Source organism: Mobula hypostoma, chromosome 27, assembly GCF_963921235.1.
Source record: "Mobula hypostoma chromosome 27, sMobHyp1.1, whole genome shotgun sequence".
NCBI classification, from domain to species: Eukaryota; Metazoa; Chordata; class Chondrichthyes; order Myliobatiformes; family Myliobatidae; genus Mobula; species Mobula hypostoma.
In genome coordinates, this window is record NC_086123.1 from 8,775,045 (window position 1) to 8,800,888 (window position 25,844).

Below are 25,844 nucleotides of genomic sequence, written 5' to 3' on the forward strand. Positions count from 1 at the left end.
CAGCCACAGCTACCAAAACTTACTATACCTGGGACACTATCAGAGGAAAAGTCTTTCATCCCATCTGTCCACACTGTATTTACACACAAGTTACATTGACATAACTTAAAATAACTCCCTATATTCCCACTGGCATTTAATATTAATTAATCCGTTAAACCCATAAAACATGAAATATGCTGCTGTTGCTTATTAGTTAATAGTCAACCAATAATTAAAGTTGATATTTTTCTAGTTCCACTCTCTTCTGCAGCATTTACTCTATTACTGTATGTGATGCTATGACATCAAGGAAAGAGATATATTATGTATCACTAGCTGAGATTATGCTTGGCAACATTAGGCAGTTAAGCGCCTGAAATAGCAGGAGCTAACAATTCTATTTTTGCTCAGCATACTTTTAATCATGTCTGAGTACAAACAGGAAGTTGGGGGAGCAAAAGAAAACGCAACTAAAAAGTTATTGATCTTTTTCTCCATTAATGACCCACAAATAACATTTAGAAGAGTGAATGTCACTAAATATTTAAGTACAGAACACAGGGATATTTGATGAAATGAGTCCAGGGGGAAAAAAAAGAGAAAACCTTAACAGAAATAATACCACAGGAATGAAAAGGTTACAACTGAAACTCTCTTGCATTCTTTCAGCTTCAAGATGAGAAGCATGAACAAGCATTTTCTTTAGGAAATGACCAATTTTATTCTTGTCATTGTTTCTTAAATTATAAAGGTTCCTGGAGAATCTCATTTAAATAAAATGTGTTGAGAACGTGGAATGCGTTACAAGGGAAAAGGACACAATTCGCCTAATTTAATATACAAGGAGGTATAAAAGTACAGGAGGTTAAACTGTATGCTGATCGCGTGATGGGGAAAGATTTTTGTTTCAGATGAAGACACCAGCACCCTATGTATTTAGAGGAACCACTTTCTATACTACAAGCTACGCTTTATGTAACCTTTTAGCAGAAGTGATGAACATGTAATATTCACCAGTGGGCAGTATCAGTAAAGAGAGAAGCACGTTTTAGCATTTCATTTTAATGATTTTTCACAAAACTAAACTCTCCTATTTGTTTTGGTTATTGGAACAACATTCAATACCTATTTGGCCATTTATGTATACAGCGAGAGTAAATAAAATGAAGGGTTTAATTAAATAAATTAAATGATTTTTGAAAATTTCAGGGTGCCAAATGAACGTGTACATTTTTAAGGCTCAGGTGATAAAGGACTCAAGGGATCTTAATATGTCAAAGGGGCAAATGTTAAATGTTAACATTATCTGTTTGTATTCAGGCTTCATATTGAATTTGGTGGTTTTCTTATTTTTTAAACCATGGGAACAGAAATTGAGCTGCTGAATGTAACTGTTTCTCGTTTCACTGATCCACTGGAGAGTTTAGAGTTCAGGTATTTTTGAATTTGCATTTTAAAAATTAGGGCTGTTCACTGTTGGCCTGATAATATTTGTCCACCAATGTTCTAAGGCCCCATTTATTATCACATTAATGAATTTTCAGTGGATGCTGGTCCTATTTATTTAGTATTTCCTTTTATACATTCACAAGTTTTAGCTGCTGCTGGCAAGTCTATAAACTCCCATCATTCGGAAATGATGCTCCTCCTATCATTCCTGTAAGAGGCTCAATGGGATAAAGGGCATCACTTGCTAAAGCTAGTGAACTTGTTCAATTCTGACTTTCTCTCCGCGGAGTTTACATGTGTGACATTCTGGGTTTCCTCCGGATGATCTCAGTTTTGTCCGCATTTTGTAGGTTGGTAGGCTAATAGGTTACTGTAAGTTGCCCTAGTATGTAGGCGAAAGGCAGAATCTGGGGAGAAAAGTGGACAGAATAAAAGTGGGATTTAGATAGGATCGATGTAAACGGATGGTTGCTGGTTGTTGAGGACTGAATGTGACTGAAGTGCCTGTTTCCATGATGTAAGTCTCCATGACTCTTTACCTTTGTAAGTCCTGTGGAAGGGACTGCTGACTATTCTGTGTATTAAAACCAGCACGATGCCAGTGGAGTGAGGTGGCCTGCCAGGTGTTTTATGCATCTGGGCAGGCCTTTTGCTCATTACTTCGCTAAAGCAGACGCCCTGCCCACGCTCTTGATAAATTCAAGATGTAGTAGCCAGGAACATGTACATAGCCACGGGAGCGTGATTCAGAGGTTATAGAACAGCTTGATTTCTGCTCTCCATACAGCTGCTCACCGGATTCGGCATCTAGTATAACACAGTGCAGCTCTTCAGGATCTTGAATAAAAACGCATCAAAAAGTAATGCTTAAAACAATTTTCAATGGCAATCCCATGACTTCAGTAACAGGATCAGTTGGTACAAGAGAACAGGGCATATTTTCACAGTCTATTACAGAGTGAAGATCTTTAAGATGTACATGGGGACCAACTGTCAGGTTATGTGATGCATGGGGGTCCTGGAATATCTTTATGCCTTTTGATGTGTTTATCAACAGCTCTGAAGCAGAAACTAAGCCACTCCATACTAGGATTAAAGACAGTTATGAACCAAGTTAAATACTTCATCTTACTAGATAATTGGAACAGATCCTCAGAATTTTAGTCCTGTATAGCAAATCATTAATTTGTGCTTAAGAGTAGCAATATAGCTTGGGCCCTAGTGCTACTCATTTGCTCACGTGACTGTGATGCTCTGGGTTGTAATGTAATGAGGTGCACCTGAAGTGGGAACCTTGGCACTTCATGAAAACAATTTTAGCTTAATCCTGCCGTCAAGAAACTGATGGGGTTGGGTGCATTTTTAGTTTTAATCTCTTCTCAATTTCACCTCCTGTGAAATGAATTGGTATTACACCCAATCTTATGTGATCCTGGCCTGGGTCCACCATAGGCCCAATAATGGGCCATTTTATGAAAATCATTCAGCAGGTGGTTGGTAGAGCACATCCTTACATCTGTTTGCCCTACATTCCCCTCCTAAACTATTTTCTTAATTGCTCAGAAGTGGTTTAAATCACTTCCTTTTGTTAAGACCGTAAGTTATATGAGCAGAAGTAGGGCATTCGGCCATTGAGTCTGCTCTGCCATTCAATCATGAGCTGATCCAGTTCTTCCAGTCATCCCCACTCCCCTGCCTTCTCCCCATACCCTTTGATGCCCTGGCTAATCAAGAACCTATCTCTCTCTGCCTTAAATGCACCCAATGACTTGGCCCCCATGGTTGCTCGTGGCAACATGTTCCACAGATTTACCACCCTCTGACTGAAGTAATTGTTGAGCCAGCTAGCAGCTTACCATTAACTTTCATGGGCAAACATACTGTCTACGTGAACAGAGGCATTCCCATAGCTTGACTTGCACTGTGTAGTTTAGAATATAAATTGGATAACCCTAGCTACTTTCACAGTTAAACCATTTGTTACTACATTCTTCATTACAATTTTCTATGAGAGTATTGCTTTTCATAAACACATTTAATTACAATATTTCTTCATGTGCATGTATTCCCTGTGCTGCTACTTAACAGGTACTTCATACAATTTATCACCAAGCCCTTCTTTAAGCTTTTTGACTCCCTGCCGTATCTTTATTAAAGCAGTGTTTACTAAATGAGTGAAAATAATACAGAAAACTCCAGTTTCTGTATATTTGAAATGTAAACAGAAAGCGCTGGAAGTCAACACAGGTCTGTATATTGTAAGGAAAGGGATAGGTTAAAAATTCAAGTGTCATGGTTTCATTTTAACTATCAGACAGGAGGGAAGTCTAGTCCTTTGAGAAACAATGTTGACAGGATAATCCGAGGGGTTGGTTATTAGCTTGTAACCATCGTCAACTATAGTGAGAACAATCACAGCTTTTCTAGTTTTCTTTTACTGGTTATTCAGGCACTGCCCAGTACTGACCAATAGCTAGCCTATATCCTATCTTTATAGGTGTTGGTGAACCATAAGGGCATTGTCACCACTTCTTGTTTTAATGTTCCTATCAATGATAAATAAACACATACACTCTATATCAGCTGTCGCTAAGTTGGCAGCATTGACATTTGAGGGTGAAAGTTCCTTATTCAAATACTAACCAAGGGACCTATGGAACAATCTAGGCTGCCTAGTCCTGAGGGACAGCATCATTATCAAGGGCCTCCTTTGGATGAAGCACTACAATGAGTTTCCTTAGTACAAAATTCCACAGCGTTATTAGGAATAAGGGTAGTGGACAATTTATATATCTCGTACTCAACATTTACCAAAAGTAAAGATTATTTAGTCATGATCACATTGCTGTTATAGGAGCTCACAGTGCAAGTTGCTTGCCTGCATTGTACAGTACTTTAACAGTCATTTGATTTCACTGGATGTAACCCTCTTATTAGTGCTGGAAAGGATCAAGATGTACTACACAATTGCTGCCTTCCCTTCTTTGCAAACTGTGGACTGTTCTTTTTAATTAAAAGGAAGTACAGTCTGCCCCTTGCTTCAATGCAATGATTTCAACCATGGGCAAAGGCTCATTTTACAATTGTGTCTCTATGTCTTCCAAGCACTGTTCATTTTGCAGACGCATTAACAAACATCCGTATGGGGTTGATTGTACATGAGCTGCTTGAGCCGTAAAGGATCACTAATGCCGGACTATCGAGGCTACTGTATCCGGCTACTAAAACTATTTTCCCAGAAAGCAGTGCTTGAAGCATGACCATGTTTGAAACCCGCGGTATTTCTCTTATCAGATAAAAGGAATGCACCAATCAGGAGGTCAAACAGAATCGACCTAATTAAATCAAATAACGTGAAGTTTACTGATCACTCCAAATGCAAAGCCCTTACTGATAGATTTAAACTGAAGAGGTTGGATCAATGATGTTGTGTATGGAGCCATGCTGCCTAGAGGCTGCAAAGCAGGATAAACACTTCATTATATACAGCAACAATATACATAGGAGAAAGCAATCAAATACCTGCACTGCACTCTCTGAAGTTTGGTCAGCAGTAGCAGTCTGCAACTCAGCAGATGCTTCCGAGTTTATTTCATCATTAGATTTTTTATATTAAAGAATCAACAAACAGCTTGCTTTTTATAACGTGCCGTCAGATTTCCGCACATTATAAATTCTTCCCTGAGCGTATTTCCATTTAGCGCAGTGCATCATCCAATCAAAGGGTAAAAAACTAAACACCAACCTACTTAACTTGTAAGGATATTACAGCTCACAGAACAATTTTAATGCTTTACATATTTTTCACTGAAAAAAAGGTAATCCACACCACCTTCTTAACCCTACTGACAGAGGAAAATCAGAATCATCATTAAGTATTTGAAGGGCATTGTTTGGCTTTCAAAGAAACATTCTGTGCTTGCTGTTCGTAACAATCTGTTATTTAACGTTAGAGGCAGGGTTTTATTTCAATGTAAAATAAAAGTTTCTCAGTAATGTTAAATAATACCCAAGGAATGAATAGGATTCATTGAGTGGTATTTAATACAGATTAATTTGCTTACCGAGCTCTAATGATCAGTGGTTATAATTACACTGAAGCTGCCTCTCGCGTATGTACACAGAGATTTAGAACATTCTGATATCTTTTGTTTGCAGCCTTCCACCACAAAACTTAAGCAAAAAGGACGAGATTTAAAAAAAAACATTCAGAAATATACTACATCCACCTTTCAGTGCATTGGGAATGCAATCTCCCTAAATAATAAAGTGCATGCATAGAATACCAGTAATAAAGTCAAGTATTGAGATTCTGTTGATTTTTGTAATTATATTATAATATTCATTTTGAAAGCAAGTGGCATTTGCGCCCCTCAGGGTACACGTAAACCGAGCAGGGATGAATCAATGACAGTTAACCAAGAAGCACTAAATTAGGCGTGAGAGACAATATCAACTGGGTAATTAAATCTGCATGTTTCTATGGATACAGCACGTTAGTTAGTTTTTCAAGATGGATTAGTAATATACAAGTGGTGTGGAGTATCCTTACACCACCAGCTGCACAGGGTAGTGAACGAGATCAGGAAATGTGGATGGGGTGATCACGACGGCTGTCTTCAGAACAGCAAACAGCAGTCTTTAGAACCCTGCTCAATGGCCGTTTCTTTACCACAGATTCCATCCTCTCTAATATTTACACCACCAATTCATTAATCTGATCTTGCATTTACTTTCTGACCAAACATCTACCCCCTTGTCCTCCCACCCCTTCCTCGGCTCACGTATTGCAAAAAGCCTCTTCTATGCTTTATTAACTACTTCAATGCCTTTCTTGCCAGACTTATCTTTCTCATTCTCAATAAAATTGAGCTCAACCAAAGCCTTGTTGCCTGTATCCTCACCAGCAACCCTATGGTTGCTGAACTAAACTGTTGATATTTAAGGTTTCGCACCGTCTACAAGGCCCTCCCCGCACAGGGTGGTGCCTCTCCTTCTCTGCAAACTCCTCAAACCCTAGAATTGTTCAAAAACTTTGTTCCTCAAAATCCAACTGCCCCTTTGCATCATTGCTAGCTATCTGCAATAACAATTCATCTGAACTTGAAAGTTCACGTAACAATGTTAAAATATGAGTTCCGTATCCCAGGCAACACCTTTCCCTCAGCTAGCACTGTTTTCTTTGGAACTTGCTAAGTGCCATATTTGCCTACAACATAATTGTAGTTCTATTAATTCTATTTTAAAAGTAGCATACTGATTATATAGCACATTAGGGTGACCTAAGGTCATGGCAAGGTGCTAAATAAGTACAATTTCGCTAACAGAATTTTCTAAAGTTATATGCATTAATGTTCAACTTTATAATGGGAAATAATAGATCTACTCTGCGAGATAATAACACTAGCAGAAACCAGCTACTGATGGAACTATAGATCAATCCACCAAGATTCACACTTCTGGCATCAATTACTTTCAGAGTTTAACTTCAATTGTAAAAAGAAGAAAAAAAGACGATCCCTTAAAAAATACATCCAAAGGCCAAGGTGCACTGATAAAAGTTAAACAAGTAATCCTACCTCAAAAACAAGAAACACTGGTGCTTGACAGCACAAGGATCTGAATAAATTATCATACAAAACTATAGAACCAAAGCATCAATAGCTAAGATATACAGACACGTCAACTAAGTTTTGTGAAAGGATTGTGCTTACAAAATCCGGCATCAAGAATTGCTTATTTCATGACAGCAATTGGCACAATCAGTGAGAGCATTCAGAACGGGAGAAGGCGGAGTGCAACTGATAGGAGGGAGATAGCAGGAGATAGTGCACTGGACCTAGAGTCAAAGAGGCAATCAAAGAATGTGGAGGAAGAAAGGATTGATTTATAGTTTCTCTTCCACTGATTGGCAATGTGACAGAATCCTATTACAAGCAATAGGTCAGAATGGACACAACAACTGCTGATAAGGATATAAACTCATTCAGAGGGCAAGAATGACCAAGTCTATACAGCCCACCAGCTTTTCATTTTTGGGTTCACGATCAAGACTCTCAGCAGCAATTTGCATCTCCCCCTTCAGAACTGAACCCTTGTAGAATGGGATTAGATAAATATACTATTACTGACCAATTAAGGAGCACTATGTGCTGTTTGTAGTCTTATTTCAAGGACAAGCAACGTATGTACCATCAAAAACCTGATAAGAATACACTTCATATTGCACATCTCAAAGACACTGTATGATCTGCAGCTACTGTGGTACAGGTACGGACAATAATCATAAAGGATCTCACTTTATCTCCCCCCCCCCCACCAATGTCAAAACTGAATGATGTGCTGGTAATGTAGCCTTATCAGGTTCCCACAGAAAATGAACTCGTTCTAATTAGGCTCCATCCTTTTGAACAGTCATGGAATCATGGGATAATGGAAGTCTAAATATTTGGCGAACAGGTCATTCCTTTCATTCACAAGTATCTTTGAAGCCACTGGCCTTTTCTCCAAGTGTGCATTATATGCCTGCTATGCAGAAGACTCAAAGTTAAAACAAATCTGAGTAACTAAATCAAGCAACTTTTCCATGCTGTACACTCTTTCTCCAGAGGGGTTATAAAAAAGATGTGTAAAATTTTGCCTGCTACAGCTGTGCATTTTATTCGGTTAAGACTGAGGTTTACAATACTCACTTTGAGTTTCAGTTTGTGATTCTCAATTTTGTGCATCCTTGAACGATTGATCAGATTTGTCCATCAGCTGCATGGAATGCTAAAGCAAACGGTCAACCGAACATAATGCATGAAATGCGAGGCTGGATCCAAAATGCGATGATATGCATCTGGAGGTTCACACATTGGAGCTAAGGGAGACGTACTCAGCTGACTTCCAGAAATGTCCAGGGTGAGAGAGCCGACGGTTTCGCTTGGGCAGCTTCTCAAGCAGCTCCACGATCTTCGAGAAACTAGGCCTCTCCTCCTGCTCGTAGGCCCAGCAGAAAAGCAAGATGTCCTAAAATCAATTGGAAACAGATACACTTTGGCTGAAAGGATATCACAATAAGTGGGGTTTTAAATGCTCATCAAATCAATGAACACAGGATAATTTATAAAGGAGTATTACAGTTAAACTGGCCAGTGATGAGAAACCCAAAGGATTTATATTCCGGATATGCATGAGGTATAAATGATTTACCATCAATATAAGAGCAGAAGCAGTGGAATTAATGTCACTAATCAACTGGTTTTTAAGTAACATTGAAAACAAAACTAGTTAAAATATTAGAAAATTAATATCATTAATTGGAACCATTTAAATGCAACAAAACGTTTGTAAGCTTAGTGCTGTGTATCCCTACTCTGATGTGTCTCTTTATTGCTTATAAATGTTACACGGTGAAAGTACACTGTCCCATAAGAATTGATTGAGTAAGATCATAGGTACTGGTCCCAAGATTAGACTTAGCAAGACACAGCTGAGAAATTATGAGAAGCTGCTCGTTTCAAGTAACTTTTTAACTCATATTCTGGTAACAAGAAAAAAAAGTTTGACACAGCCACCATCTCTTTCAAAATGATAAAGCAGAAGAAGAGCTACTGTATATTGATTGAAATATTACTGTGGGCTCATCATAAGCAACATTTGTGTGCGACTTGTTATGGAAGGGGCTTGAAGTGAGGGATCAAACCGGTTTGGACTCTTGGGTTCTAATTCCACCAATACTGATTATATTTTGCAAATTAAAAGTGTTTTTTTCCCTTCAATCTCTAATGTTGATGTTGTTCAAAGATGAAATGTTGCACAGCCATTGTGAATTTAATTTTATTAACTTGAAAGGCCTTTGAATGGTTTTGAATATCAGAAACACACACACACACAGGTTCACAGTATTGATAGTTCAAGCTACGTCTGGGAATGGAGAACTCTTAAGTTTTTCTCAGTGTGCGAATGGGGCTCATTCTGACCCCATTAATGCCAGAATTACTTCATGGAAACATGGCTAAATGGCAATCCTGAACTGTCTCTGTACCAATAGTAAATTTGAACTTTCTCAGAAGCTCTGTTACCAGAAGTAGCTGCCTGGTGACCTCAAATTTTGCACTGAAAGAGGTCCTAAAATGTAATGCCATTCTGGGGTTGTTCAATACACGATTAGGATTGGATCTTAACTGAGAACAGAAATGCTGGAAACACTCAACAGCTCAGCCTGCACCTGTAGAGGAAGTAGAATCCACAATCTATATCCACAGTCACCATATATGAACCCGATATACAGACTCTGTGGTAACTAGAACAAAGCATGAGGCATTGCTCTTTCTGCGTCTCACAATGCCATTCACCTCCACCTGGGGCAAAGCAGCTTGGCCACTATTCTATCTATCATTCCAAACATTCGCTTCATCTACCATTAGTGTAATTTGCATTAAATGCTGACCTTGCTGGACTAAGAAGCCACAGAAAAAGACCAATAGATTTTAGAGAAACATACACAAGATGGTGGAGGAACTCAGCAGGTCAGGCAGCATCTATGGAGAGGAATAAATAGCAGACATTTCAGGTTGGGAAGACCTTGATGAATGGTTTCGGCACAAAAAGTTGGCTCTTTATTCCTCTCCCTAGATACTGCTTGACCTACTGAGTTCCTCCAGCATTGTGTGTGTGTGTGTGTGTGTGTGTGTGTGTGTGTGTGTGTGTGTGTTTGCGCGTGTGTGTGTGTGTGTGTGTGTGTTGCTCTGGATTTCCAGCATCTGCAGAATCTCTTGTGTTTATTACCCAGTATGTTCTAGATCCAGTTCACACTCTTCCAATAGAACCTGAATGCAACTGGATATTCCACACTTGTAAAGCTCCACATTTTAGTATTATATCTTATTGCTGTCAGATTATAAAGGAACACTACCTAAATAAGAGAAAGCAATCAGCATGATGTATGGTAAATTAACATTATTGAATAAGTTTAATAAGTAACAGTTGTTTGGCCTCTACTTACCGCTATCTCCTTTCCTACGCCAATTTGACTTAGATTAGGCTTCATTCCTCGCCCAGCTTGCCATATTATCGCATCTGTGGGCTGATTCTTGAAAGGCCACTCACGTGTGTGCAACTCATACCATATGGTTCTGTCATAAAATTTGAAATCATTAGTTCAACATATTGTTGCCTTAGAAAATAAATGTAATTGCGCAGGCTTAAACAGTAAACTCTGCACAAAGACATTTCATAGCAATGACTTTATTGTACTGCATGTATTCACACTGCAGAAAATGGTAGTCATATTTCTGTTTGAAACTATACAGTAGGTTGCCACAGTACAAATAAGACTAAATCAAAGCTCTCGTGTACTAAGTCAGTAGTAGCAGATAAAACTTCCTTAACTGTGTAATACATGACCTACAAAATATTTAAATGAAATATATTTTGTTTTTTTCCTTTGTCAGAATCTAAATGAATAGGATTAAATTACAATTCAATTATTTCTATTCCAGTGGCATCTGAATACTACACTCATTATGCTGTTAAATTTTAGTGTGCTGGAATTGGTGGCTATTTCATTGGTTCTTAAAATCTAGCCAAGGAGGTTCTAACTTTGCCAATATATTTCTGGTGAATAAAACCAGATTTAAACTGAAAATCAACATATAACAACATTAATAAAAGAAAATCATAAGATTATAAGGCAGGAGCAGAATTAGACCATTTGGTCTATTGAGTTTGCTCCACCATTTCATCATGGCTGATCCATTTTTCCTTTTAGCCCCAGTCTCTTGCCTTCTCCCCGTATCTCTTCATGCCCTGTCCAATCAAGAGTCTATCAACCTCTGCCTTAGATATAGATGAAGACCACAGCTGCCCGTGGCAAAAAATCCTAAAGATTCACTGCTCTCTGGCTAAAGAAATTCCTCACCAGCTAAAATGACACCCCTCTATTCTGAGGCTGTCCCTCTGGTTTTAGACTCTCCCACCATAGGAAGCATTCTCTCAGCATCCAGTCTATCAAGGCCTTTCACCATTTGATAAGCTTCAATTAGGTCACCCCTCATTCTTCTGAACTCTAGTGAATACAGGCCCAGACCTATCAAACAGTCTTCATTTAACAAGCTGTTCAATCCTGGAATCATTTTCGTGAACCTCCTTTGAACCCTCTCCAGTTTCAGCACATCCTTTCTAAGATAAGGGGCCCAAAAGTGCTCACAATACTCCAGGTGAGGCCTCGTTAGTGCTTTATAAAGTCTCAACATTATATCCTTGCTTTTTATATTCTAGCCCTCTTGAAATGAATGCTAACTTTTCATTTGCCTTCCTCACCACCGACTCAACCTGCAAATTAATCTTTAGGGAATCCTGCACAAGGACTCCCAAGTCCCTTCGCATCAGTTTTTTCGCATTTTCTGTCCATTTAGAAAATAATCTACCCTTTCATTTCTTCTACCAAAGTGCATGACAATACACTTCCCAACACTGTATTCCACCTGTCAATTCTTTACCCATTCTCCTAATCTTTCTAAATCCTTCTGTAGCCTCTCTACTTCTGCAAAACAACCTGCCCTTCCAGCTATCTTCATATTGTTTGCAAATTTTGAACAAAGCCATCAATTCTGTCATCCAAATCATTGACATATAATGTAAAAAGAAGTGGCCCAACACAGACCCTTGTGGAACATGAATTAATGCATTTGTAATCCCCCTTACCAGGCTCGTATACAAACTCGGCTCGTTAGTTAACTCTGCGAACAGCCACGCAACTCAGTGGTGAGAAGGCCACCTCTCATAAACAATATACATCCAGGGTCGGTATGATCTGTGTTTCAACTAAACAGGAACGCCGTGATGCTCCATCTAAAGAAACCTCAATTTGAGCGAACGCTATGCAAATTCTGCCCATACACAATTATCTGCTGGCATGAAATAACAGATCGTACACCACATACAATTATAAAGGAAGTATATTTACTAATTTCAGCTTTATCAAAGTTATTAAAAGAAAGAAAAGAGAAGGAAAAAAGGGCCTAATACAATTAGACCATTCTGATTGAGCATATGATCATTGGAGCTTGTCTCTTTCAAAGCTGGGTATAACCATTACTCGCGGCGTCAAACCCAAAGCACCCGCCACAGTCTGAACTTCCCTCAAAGTCCAGCTTGAACAAACTAGCTCTCTCTCAGCAGTATTGGCCCTTCCTCCTTGGAGCCATTCATCTGAACAAAGCACTTCATGCAACAGGGACTTTCTTTCCATTGCAATTCTGCAGCATCTTCCCTTCTGTCCCACTCCACGGCACCCGCCAAAAGACCCCAAATCGGAATACTGTCCATCACAAAACTCTCTCCGCCCTGTTCTCTCTAGATCTTTCTCCAGGTCCCACCATCCTGAGTGGCTGACACAACATTCCTATGATGAACAGCAGGGCTCCTTTGCTGAAACCAAAACGTTCTACCAGCAGGATACACTGCTTTTGCACAAACTGCTAAAGTGAAATACCCACAGCATAGCAGTAGAAATTTTAAGAGTCAATTTATGGAACCAGTACGCCATGCTTATTTGGTACAATGAATTACGTTGGTAGGTTTATCAATATATCCTCGATTAGATTGCTAAAGGTAAAACAATTTGTTTTAAAGAGTACTAACTCTATTTTCACCTTTCAGCCAGCTTTTATGAAGCGTGTGCCTTTGAAAGAAACTGAATGCTATCAAAACATTGATTTGTGCATTTCTATTCCATATAACATATAACCATATTACAATTACAGCACAGAAACAGGCCATCTCAGCCCTTCTAGTCCATGCCAAACTCTTATTCTCACCTAGTCCCACTGACCTGCACTCAGCCCATAACCCTCCATTCTTCCTGTACATATGGCTATCCAATTCAACTTTAAATGACAACATCGAACCTGCCTCAACCACTTCTGCTGGAAGCTCGTTCCACACAGCTACCACTCTCCGAGTAAAGAAGTTCCCCCTCATGTTACCCCTAAACTTTTGCCCGTTAACTCTCAACTTATGTCCTCTTGTTTGAATCTCCCCTACTCTCAATGGAAAAAGCCTATCCACGTCAACTCTATCTATCGCCCTCAGAATTTTAAATACCTCCATCAAGTCCCCTCTCAACCTTCTACGCTCCAAAGAATAAAGACCCAACTTGTTCAACCTTTTTCTGTAACTTAGGAGATGAAACCCAGGCAACATTCTAGTAAATCTCCTCTGTACTCTCTCAATTTTATTGACATCTTTCCTATAATTCGGTGACCAGAACTGTACACAATACTCCAAATTTGCCTTACACAATTTCAACATTACATCACAACTCTTATACTCAATGCTCTGATTAATAAAGGCCAGCATACCAAAAGCTTTCTTCACCACCCTATCCACATGAGATTCCACCTTCAGGGAACTATGTACCATTATTCCTAGATCAGGCAGATAACACCTGAATTATTATACACATCCATGGTAGTCATATCCAGAGTCACATGCGGTATGCTACCAGTCCTGGCAGATGCTACATCACATCTAACTCCATTTTTATTCAATATATTCTTTCCAAATTGCAATATTTGTTTTAAGGTGGTAGGGTGCAGATAGTTTCACAAAATCCACAATTGCTGAAGATAAAATGTTAATATATTTACTGCAAACTCACCAAAATATCAATTATTACTCCTACCATCCATGTTGTTAAAAGTAACGTCATAAAAATAATTATGTTCCGTATTGCAGACCTGGGTTTGGTTTGCTCCCCATTTGATTTTATATATTTTTAAATATATAATGTAAAGAAAATTCAATGGGTTGCTGAAAAAGCTTGTATTTGTTGCTGTAATATTGAGCAGTCAGTGATGGGAAATAAACAGATGAAAATGCTTTTTTATTTATTTTTATCTTACGTGGAATAAAATGCTTATTATCATTTACAAATAAAAACGTAAAAGAAAAACATACAACATTGAGCAAGTATCCCTAAAGGATAAAATAGGAGTCTTCCATGAAAATCAGAAAATAATCTACAGATGTTGAAAATCTAAAATAAAATCAAAAAGTGCTTTTAATGCTCAGCTGGGCAGGCAGCAGCTGTAAAAAGTGAAAGAAGATAAAAAAAAAGTGACTTGAAAACATGATTAGAAGAAACTGACAGTGAATAGAAGAAACTCAATGTGGATTCATTAGACAAAGGGTCTTCAACTTGAAATGTTTCCTTGGGATGCTGCTTGATCTTCTGAGCGTTTTAAGTATTTTCTGCTTTTGTTCTTCCTGTCTGCTAAGGCAAATTATGTTAAATGGAAATTATGATCCTGTAGTTTTTCCACTGAGCACCTGGCTTCTGGGCTAGATTTAAACTTGGATAATGCTCAATATCCACTCTCATGTCCTAACGTAATGCTTCGTCACACTTATTGATTTTCAAACCAGACACCACAATGAACACCTAATGAACTTGCACTGAACTAACCCAAATGCAAATACATCCGATTGCTTGGAGAATGGGAGTTTGTCTTCATCTGTAGATGGGGAGAGTTGTTGAATAATTTCAGGAGCCAGATGACATAGCCAACCATTAGGAATCCTCATTTCACTTTCTCTCCTGAAGAACAAAATCCATGAAAAAAATCATTCTATTAGAAGTAAAGAGAAAGAATCATCATGCTGAATTTTACTCCCACATTTTATATTTACTACTTTATTCAAATTAAATAACTGTTCAAGTTATAAGAAGCATGAAATGGTTGTGATGGTTCTGACATCAACTAAATTTCTATTGAAACATTATTGTACTACGTATAGCTAAATATATATCTTGTTAATGCTCAATTTTGAAACTGTATGTAGAAATGAAATTAACAGAAACCACAGATAGACATATCTGCAGGTGCAAGAAAATCTAGTTCCTCCTGAATGTTGAACTATGTCCTGTTATTTTTGGATCATCAATCGACATTGGTGGTTCTAAATTGGATGCACTGACGTTCTTCATCAATAGTCTTATGGTTAACCAGCACTACAGCTTTCATTATGCAAGTGGGTTTATTTACATTTGTCTTCTGTGGAATAAAGTGCCCATTATCATTACATAGATTTTTAATATCAAAAGAAAAACATACAATATTGAGCAAGTACCCCAAAGGAGTCTTTGCTGAAAATCAGAAAATAATCTAATTCAATAAATTCAGTGTGAATTCATTGGACAAAAAGTCTTCAGTCAATATGAAAGTCTAATATACTTGCTCAATATGAAAACCTACATATTAAGTCTTGAAGTTAAGGCAACAAAAGAACAAAAACATTTTTTTTTCCTTCATTGATATTAGTCTGTTGGAAAGGAACTGCTAACTGAATTTTTATTCATATATTCTGATATCCCCTCATGGGACTCCATATTGAATATTGTGAATGCCATTGTGAAGAATCCTTGTAATGCAAAATGTTAAGTGAAGTAGAAGGGTAAATTACAGTTACTGTTTGATTATGGAACACAAATGCAACTCTTCCAACATACACGAGCCTCATCAACAAAGATGTCCTTTATGTCAAAGGTATCAACATTATCCAAAGATGCACAATTTGTATCGCTGCCATGATGCTGGCTATATCTACATTCTAAATACTAAGTTGCACTGCTAGCCATGTTGCTCAGAAAGAGTTGATACTATCAACTAATAATGGTTTTCCAAATGTTAACACCCTGCCGAACAAAATAAAATCATTAACATGAGAAAGTCTCCAAATGCTGGAAATCCAAAGTAACACACACAAAATGCTGAAGGAACTCAGCAGGTCAGGCAGCATCTATGGAAATGAATAAACAGTCGACGTTTCGGGCTGAGACCCTTCTTCAGGATTAAGAAGGAAAGGGGAAGATGGCAGAATACAACGGTGGGGGAGGGGAAGGAGGGCAGCTGGAAGGTGATAGGTGTAGCCAGGTAGGTGGGAAAGGCCAAGGGCTGGAGAGAGAAGAACCCGATAGGAGAAGAGGGCGGACCGTAGGAGAAAGGGAAGGAGGACGGGACCCTGGAGGAAGTGATAGGTAGGTGAGAAGAGGTAAAAAGGTCAGACTGGGGAATAGAGGAAGGGGGGAGGAATTATTTGACTAAGGAGAAAACGATATTTGTGCCATCAGGTTGGAGGCTACCAAGATGGAATATAAGCTGTTGCTCCTCCATCCTAAGGGTGACCTCATCTTGGCACAAAAGGAGGCCATGGACTGACATGTCAGAATGAGAATGGGAATTGGAATTAAAAGGCTTGGCTATTTGATCGCATACTTCAGACAGTTAGTAGAAGATGTATTGTACCAAACATATCAAGAAATAATCAAGTAGAATAATTTAATAGAAGTTGGGTTAGCATTAGTGCTCTGATCATTTTTCTTCTGTTCTAGTGTGTATTTAAAATGCCTGATGCATAGAGTGAAGAGCAAAGAGTAAAGATGCCTATTAGGAGTTTGACATATTTAGAACCATATGTAAGGAAGTACATTCAATAGTGTCTGATTTTAGTTAACTTGTCATTTAGGTATTTACAATTTTGTATAGCAAACTATTGAAAGTATGAGCTGAGACAGTGGCAACAAGAGTAAGTGTGCATCTTAGACCTGAGTAAATAAGACAATCATCTATCATCTCCTTAACCTATCAGGATGAATGACTATGAAATTAGTAGCATTTATATCATCAAGGAAATGTACATTAGAGGAGTAGCAGAGGAGGCGGTAAATTTAATCTCAATCTTGGTACAGAAAGAGTTTACAGAGATTTGGCATGTCGACAAATACACTCAAAAACTTCTATAGTTGTACCATGGAGAGCATTCTGACAGGCTGCATCACTGTCTGGTATGGAGGGGCTACTGCACAGGACCAAAAGAAGCTGCAGAGGGTTGTAAATCTAGTCAGCTCCATCTTGGGTACTAGCCTACAAAGTACCCAGGACATCTTTAGGGAGCGGTGTCTCAGAAAGGCAGCGTCTATTATTAAAGACCTTCAGCACACAGTGAATGCCCTGTTCTCACTGTTACCATCAGGTAGGAGGTACAGAAGCCTGAAGGCACACACTCAGCGATTCAGGAACAGCTTCTTCCCCTCTGCCATCCAATTCCTAAATGGACATTGAAGCTTTGGACACTACCTCACTTTTTTTTAATATACAGTATTTCTGTTTTTGCACATTTTAAAAAATCTATTCAATATACATAATTGATTTACTTGTTTATTTATTATGTTTTATTTTATTTATTATTTTTTTTCTCTCTCTGCTAGATTATGTATTGCATTGAACTGCTGCTGCTAAGTTAACAAATTTCACATCACATGCTGGTGATAATAAACCTGATTCTGATTCTGAATTAAGAGAAAGTAGGAAAAGTTAGTTTAAAATCAAAGGAAAAAGCATCATAAAGGTAAAGCATAATAAATGGAGATTTTAAGAAGCTTTTAAAATCCCTAACAATTAAACTTGAATGAATGAAAGAATAATATTGTAATAACTGCAATGCCAGAAAGGTTGACTGTCAGTAAATAATAATTAGCATGTTGTTATACAGAGAGATAGACAGTTTGTGGCAAGTTTAATTCACACTTACTAGGCAGGGACAACAATTTCATGCCATTCAGTACAGTTTTTAAAGGTGATGCAGAAAATAAGTAACATTTTTGCAAAGTTAATGGCCAAACATCCCCAATTTTTGAAAAATTGAGTTTATCTTTTTGATTTATTCCTCAACCAGTTGAAACTGCTTTTTTACTTAAAGAATCAGGAATATTGTAGTCTTAGCATTACTTTGACAGTAAAACCTCTTTTTTCAAAAATGCTAGGGGCAATAGTATGCATTTATAACATCATTGCAGAATATACTGCTCTATTTATGAATTTAAACTTCCAATGAGAATTATGTTTACACACTTGTTAACAGTCATGTGATTATATAACTCACTGATTTCAATCAGTTACATGTTTTCAGTCACATATGTTCACAGAAGTTGTAGGTAATAAGACTAGTGTCTCCAGATTAGTGGCTGATTTGATCTGCCAGAGTTGCATTCTCCAATATGAGGTTATAAAAAAGTATAAATAGTGAAAGCTGACAGCAATTTGAAATCACATTTTCACATTCAACACCTCATACACCTAGGTAGTCTTCAGTCCCTTGGTATGAACATTGAATTCTCCAACTTCCAGAATTCCCTCCCCCTCCCTTCCCCTGTCCCTGTTTCACTCTGCCCCCTCCCCCAGCTGCCTATCACCCTCCCTCATGGTTCCACCTCCTTCCACTACCCATTGTGTTTTCCCCATCCCTTCTTCACCTTTCCTGCCTATCACCTCCCTGCTTCCCCTCCCCCACCCCTTTATCTTTTCCCATTACTGGTTTTTCACCTGATATCTACCAGCCTTCTCCTTCCCACCCTCCCCCCACCTTCTTTATAGGGCCTCTGCCCCTTCCCCCTACAGTTCTGACGAAGGGTTCCGGCCTGAAACATCGACTGATCGTTCCCACGGATGCTGCCCGACCTGCTGAGTTCCTCCAGGGTGTTGTGAGTGTTGCTTTGACCCCAGCATCTGCAGAGTATTTTGTGTTGAAATCACATTTTTCTCTTTTTAATTAAGACATATTGTAGTCCAATGAACAAACAAAATAAATTAATATATTGGATAGGATTCTTCATAGGAACTTGTCTCCATCTTTTTGGCATATACCACAGTTAAGTCAACATACTAATCGGATGATGGTAGTGACATTATTTCTAATTAAAATCTGATGCTTGTCAAAGCAATGATCAGTGAAGGAATCACATTCAGACAAATGGATAAAAATGATTTTCATACCATGCTTACCCTTATTCTACTTCACTGCTGGAGATAATAAAGGGACCTCAATTTATCCCTTAAAATCCCATTTCCAAGTAACAATGGGACAACGGAACTCTTTGATCCAAGGTTAAATAAGTAGTCTTTTGTGAAGCTCTATATAATTCCAAATTTATGTTTTATCCAAAATATAGTTCTACAAGTCTTAGCAATAATTAGTATTTTTTATTCTTCAAAATAATCTACTGAACATTGAATATGGTGAGAGTGAAATTACAGCATTGTTACTGAAATGGAGGGCTTTTGTTGCATTCATGCCAAGTTTTACTGTTATTCCATCAGAATATGTTAGAAATACTTATTAAGTTAACTCAGCCATCCCATGATAATGGATGTAACATCGTTGTTTCTTTGATCATCAAAATGTTTCTGCAGATAGTAGAAAATGCAGATAAATTTAAATACAGCATTTTCAAAATTTTCCAAAGAGCACCCATAAATCTCAGTTACAAAATTTATCAACCAATGCAACACATATTTTTTTAAATTACTCAGTTCCCCTGCATGGCACTATTCTAATATTTCAAAATTCATGTTGCCTCATATCCCAGAACCTGCAGAAAGCAGAACTACGCACCCCCTCCCCCCTTCATTGCCCTATCCTAGGTACAGTATTTATTTAACTGCAGTATCCTGAAGGTGGCTCTGTCCTGAGCAAGATGTTTGGCAAGGCCACGCATTTATAAATAATCATATAGGTGTTTGGGTGGGGCGGGGGATGGAAATGGAACACAGAACTGTTGACCCACATAAGTGCTAAATATGACCAATGACTAACCAGCATGCTTTGTTTTAGCTCTTGTCAAATGTTATGAATGCTTATGTCTTCTTCCTGCATTCAGAAAAATTCTAATTAATCAGTAATTTCTGGAGACATTGAAATTATTAAAATATTTTTAAAAACTGCTAAAGATTTGAAAATAAATCTAAACCAAAGCACAAAACTGCTCTCCTGTTGAAAAGACTATGTCCCTCTAAAACAATCTACTCTGAGAGTCAGTTTAGATTTAGAGTGTGCAGCTTTGCATTTGAACATGTTGTTCACACAATGTTTGCTGTAAGAAAAAAGACTGGGAACAACAGGGTCCTCTTTATTTAATATTTATTAAGCTATAAAAGACCTTTGACACAGTTAGTAACAATGGCACTTGCAACATCCTGCTGAACACTGCAGACAGCGTCCTAGTCAAGCAAATACAATAGAAAACAATGGCAATATAACAAAGAAACATTATCAGAGTTAAGCTTTGATAATACTTTGAAGCAATATTTCATCCTGGCATCAAATTATTTCTTCTCAATTAGCTTCTGAAAATGCTCGGGCTGGGATACCAAGACAGCAGCCTGTCCAACATTAGACAGTGTTAGAGGAAATGGTATGTCTCAAGATCACTAAATAGATTTGTTCTTTGGAGATAGCAGCTAATGAAATGCAAATCGGAGAACATTGAAGAGTGCAGTACAGGCCCTTCGGTGCTCAATGTTGTGACAACCTTTTAACCTACTCCAAGATCAATGTAATCAATACCTCCCACGTAGCTCTCCATTTTACTTTCATTCATGTGTCTAAGAGTCTCTTAAATATCCTTAACTTATCTGCCTTTACCACCACCCCTGACAGTGCAGTTAATGCACCTACCACTCTCTTTTAAAAATCCTACCTGAGACCACCCCGCCCCCTATACTTTCCTCCAATTACCTCAAATAATGATGCCCTCTTGTATTAGCTATTCCTGCCCTGGAAAAGAATGCACGGGCTGTCCATTCCGCTTACGCTTCCTACCAACCTTTACACCTTTATCAAGTCACCTCCTTTCCTCCTTTGCTTCAAAGAGGAAAGCTCCAGCTCGTTCAACTTTTCCTCATAAAACATGCTCTCTAATCCAGGCAGCATCCTGGTACATCTCCCCTGCACCCACTCTAAAGCTTTCATCTCCTTGATGAATATATTCTCTGATTTATGCACCAAATTCAGCAAGGTAATTAGTACCAGGAAACCTGTTACAATATCATGGGATACCAACATCCCACCAAAAATTTATGTCAATGACAACATTATCTTGCTATTACCAGTTCATCCATCTGGTTTTGTTCTCTTTTATGATTTAAATCCTACTCTGTTGACCATCTATTCAATACTAATGTGGTCTTATGTGACCTTCTCCTGTAAATGTCCCTGAAAATACTTACTACACCAAAGGTGATATAAAAATACAAGCTGTGTATGAGTTCAACTCCTTTTGACTCAGAAGTAATAGTGTTGCCTCCACTTAGCTGACACTCAATACTAAAATAACCCTTATATATTTGTCAGCAACACACACAAAATGCTGGAGGAACTCAGCAGGCCAGGCATCATTTATGGAAAGAGTACAGTTGACGTTTCGGGCCGAGACTCTTCATCAGGACAGGAAAAAAAGAAATGAGAAACCAAAGTGGGGGGAGGGGAGGAGGAAACACCAGGTGATTGGTGAAGCTGGGAGGGGGAGGGGGAGGGGGAGGGGGAGGGGTTAAGTAAAGAGCTGGGAAGTCGATTGGTGAAAGAGATCCAGGGCTGGAGGAGGAGGAATCTGGTAGGAGAGGACAGAAGCCATGGAAGAAAGAAAATGGGGAGCACCAGAGAGAGGTTATGGACAGGCAGATAAGGAGATAAGGTGATAGAAGGAAAAGGGAATGGGGAATGGTGAAGGTGGTGGGGGGCATTACCGGAAGTTCAAGAAATCGATGTTAGCTTTCGGTTAAAGAGGGTACCCTACAAAAACAAACAGTTGCATGTTACTCACACAAAATGTTGGAGGTACTCAGCAGGCCAGGCAGCAACTATGGAAAAGAGTACAGTCGACATTTCGGGCTGAGACCCTGCGGCAGGACTGGAGAAAAAAAAACCTGAGGAGTAGATTTAAAAAATAAGGGGAGGGGAGAGAGACACACACAAGGTGATAGGTGAAGCATGAAGGGGGAGGGATGAAGTAAAGAGCTGGGAAGTTGATTGGTGAAAGAGATACAGGGCTGGAGAAGGGGGAATCTGATAGAAGAGGACATATGGCCATGGAAGAAAGAAAAGAGGGGAAGAACCCCACAGGGAGGGGATGAATGGGCAAGGAGATAAGGTGAGAGAGGGAAAAGGGGATGGGGAATGGTGAAGGAGAGTAGGGGGAGGCGTTATCTGAAGTTTGAGAAATCCATGTTCATGTCATTCATTAGGTTGGAGGCTACCCAGACGGAACATAAGGTGTTGTTCCTCCAACCTAAGTGTGGCCACACCCTGAATGTGAGGGAGGAGGTGTAGGGGCAGGTGTAGCACTTGTTCCACTTTCAAGGATAAGTGCCAGGAGGGAGATCATTGGGGAGGGACAAATGGACAAGGGAGCCGCAAAGGGAGCGATCCCTGTGGAAAGCAGAAAGTGGGCCCCAAACAGTCCTTCCAGGTGAAGTGATACTTCACCTATGAGCCTGTTGGGTTCATATACTGTGTCCGGTGCTCTTGGTGTGGCCTCCTGTATATCAGTGAGACCGAACATTGATTGGGAGGCCGCTTCACCAAGCAGCTATGCTCCATCCGCCAGAAAAAGCAGGATCTCCCAGTGGCCACCCGTTTTCATTCCACTTCCCATTCCCATTCTGACATGTCTATCCATCACCTTCTCCAACTCCAGCAGGATTTGCAGGACATCACTTTCTACAAAGCAAAACCCAATAGCATGAACGGCAGCGGTGCTTCACTACCAGATGAGCTCAATGCCTTCAATGTCTGCTTTGAAAGACAGAATATAACTACAGCTGTGAAGATACCTGCAGCAACTGGTGACCCTGTGATCTCTGTCTTGGAGGGCAATGTCAGGATGTCTTTCAGGAGGGTGAAGCCTCACAAGGCAGAAGTCCCCAATGGGGTACCTGGTAAGGCTCTGAAAACTCGTGCAACCAACTGGCGGGAGTATTCAAGGACATTTTCAACCTCTCATCGCTACAGTCAGAGGATCCCACATGCTTCAAAAAGGCAACAATTACACCAGAGCCTAAGAAGAGTAGTGTGAGCTGCCTTAATGACTATCACCCAGTAGCACTCATATCAACGGTGATGAAATGTTTCGAGAGGTTGGTCATGGCTAGAATGAACTCCTGCCTTTGCAAGGACCTAGACCCATTGCAATTTGCTTATCGCCACAATAGGTCAATGGCAGATGTAGTCTCAATGGCAGACGTAATCTCAATGGCTCTTTACGTGGTCTTAGGTCACCTGGACAATAAAAAACACCCATGTCAGGATGCTGTTTGTTGACTATAACTCAGTGTTTAACACCATCACTTCCACAGTCCTGATCGATAAGCACCAGAACCTGGGCGTCTGTACCTCCCCCTGCAATTGGGTTCTTGACTTCCTAACCAGGAGACCATAATCTGTGCAGATTGGTGATTATATCTCCTCCTCACTGACTATCAACACTGGCGCAGCTCTGAGGTGTGTGCTCAGCCCACTGCTCTACTCCCTCCACACCCATGACCGCGTGGCTAAGTATAGCTCAAATACCATCTATAAATTTGCTGATGATACAACCATCATTGGTAGAATATCAGATGGAGATGAGAGGGCATACGGGAGTGAGATACACCAGCTAGTTGAGTGGTATCACAGCAACAACCTTGAACTCAATGACAGTAAGACAATAGAGCTGATTGTGGATTTCAGGAAGGGGAAGACAAGGGAACACGAACCAATCCTCATAAGGGGAACAGAAGTGGAAAGAGTGAGTAATTTCAAATTCCTGGGTGTCAAGGTCTCTGAGGATTTAACCTGGTCCCAACATATCAATGCAGCTATAAAGAAAGCAACACAGTGGCTATATTTCATTTGGAGTTTGATGAGATTTGGTTTGTCACCTAAAATACTCGAAAACTTCTATAGATGTACCATGGAGAGAATTCTGACAGGCTCCATCACTGTCTGGGGTGAGGGGTGGGGGGGGGGGAGTACTACAGTACAGGACCAAAAAGAAGCTACAGAAAGTTGTAAAATTAGTCAGCTCCGTTTTGGGTACTAGCCTCCGTAGTATCCAAGTTATCTTCAAGGAGCGGTGCCTCAGAAAGGTGTCATCCATTATTAAGGACCCCCAGCACCCAGGACATGCCCTCTTCTCATTGTTACCATCAGGAAGGAGGTACAGGAGCCTGAAGGCACACACTCAGCAATTCAGGAACAGTTTCTTCCCCTCTGCCATAGATATCTAAATGGACATTGAACCCATGAACACTACCTCACTTTTTAAATATATATTATTTCTGTTTTGTGCTATTTAAAATCTATTAATATACATATATTTACCGTAATTGATTTACTTATTTATTTGTTCTTTCTCTATTACTGCATTGTCCTGCTGCTGCTAAGTTAACAAATTTCACGACATATGCCGGTGATAATAATCCTGGTTCTCATTTGGAATGAGCAGTGATGCTTCATTCTTCAATGAGCTCAACACGTTTTACGTGCACTTTCAAAGGGAGAATAAAGCTCCATCTGTGTGAATCCTCACAGCACCTGGCGACCCTGTGGTCTCTGTCTTAGAGGCCAATGTTAGAACAGCCCTCAAAGGGGTGGACCCTCTCAAGGAGCCATACCTCAACAGTGTACCTGGCAGGGAGCAGAAAACTTGTGCCAACTAAATGGCAGGAGTGTTCAAAGACATCTTCAACTTCTCATTGCCGCAGTCGGAGGTTCTCACCTGCTACAAAGGGCATCAGTCATACCGGTGCCCAAGAAGAGCAGTGTGAATTTCCTCAATGAGTATCACCAGTGGCACTCCCATCTACTGTGAGGAGGTACTCTGAGAGGTTTATCATGGCAAGATTTAACTTCTGCCTGAGCAAAGACCTGGACCTACTGCAATTTGACTCCCACCACAAATGTCTACAGTGGATGCAATCTCATTGACTCTCCACTCGGCTTTGGAGCACCTGGACAGAGCAATACCTGTATCAGTTTTATCGATTACAGTTCACATTCAACAACATCATCCCCTCATTACAGATCAACAACCTTCAAAACCTGGGCCACTGTACTCCCCTCTGCAAGTGGATTCTTGACTTCCTTATTGGGAGACCTTAGTCAACATGGACTGGAGACACCTCCTCCTTACCGACAAACAATAGAGGTGTAACTCAAGGATGTGAGTTTCACCCACCACTCTACTCTCTCTACACTCACGACTGTGTGGCTAGACATAGCTCAAACGCCATCTATCAATTTGCCAATGAAACTACAGTTGTTGGCAAAATCTCAGATGGCAACGTGTTGGTGTACAGGAGCAAAGTAGACAGGTTGGCCGAGTGGTGTCACAGTAACAACCTCGCACTCAATGTCAGCAAGCCCAAGGAATTGAACGTGGACTTCAGAAAGGGGAAGTCAGGGGAATCCAGACCAATCCTAACTGAAGGGTCAGCAGTGAACAGTTCTTAAAGGATGAGCAGTTTCAAGTTCCTGGGCATTAACACCCCAGAGGGTCCATCTGGGGCTCACCACACTGATACAATCAAAACGAAGGCATGCCAGTGACTAGA

The 25,844-nt window shown here is 39.7% G+C and overlaps 1 protein-coding gene across 2 annotated transcripts in view; it reads right to left on the reverse strand.

The window, feature by feature from the left end:
* Positions 1–6,873: 6,873 nt before the first annotated feature.
* ksr2 (kinase suppressor of ras 2) overlaps positions 6,874–25,844 on the reverse strand; it is a 376,394-nt gene continuing 357,423 nt past the window's right edge. For both annotated transcript variants that reach the window (XM_063034229.1, XM_063034228.1), the window contains 3 exons: positions 14,885–15,016; positions 10,421–10,550; positions 6,874–8,442 (listed from right to left, as the gene is read on the reverse strand). In XM_063034229.1, coding sequence (XP_062890299.1) covers positions 8,281–8,442; positions 10,421–10,550; positions 14,885–15,016 — 424 coding nt within the window. In that variant the 3' untranslated portion in view covers positions 6,874–8,280. The remainder of the gene's footprint in view (positions 8,443–10,420; positions 10,551–14,884; positions 15,017–25,844) is intronic.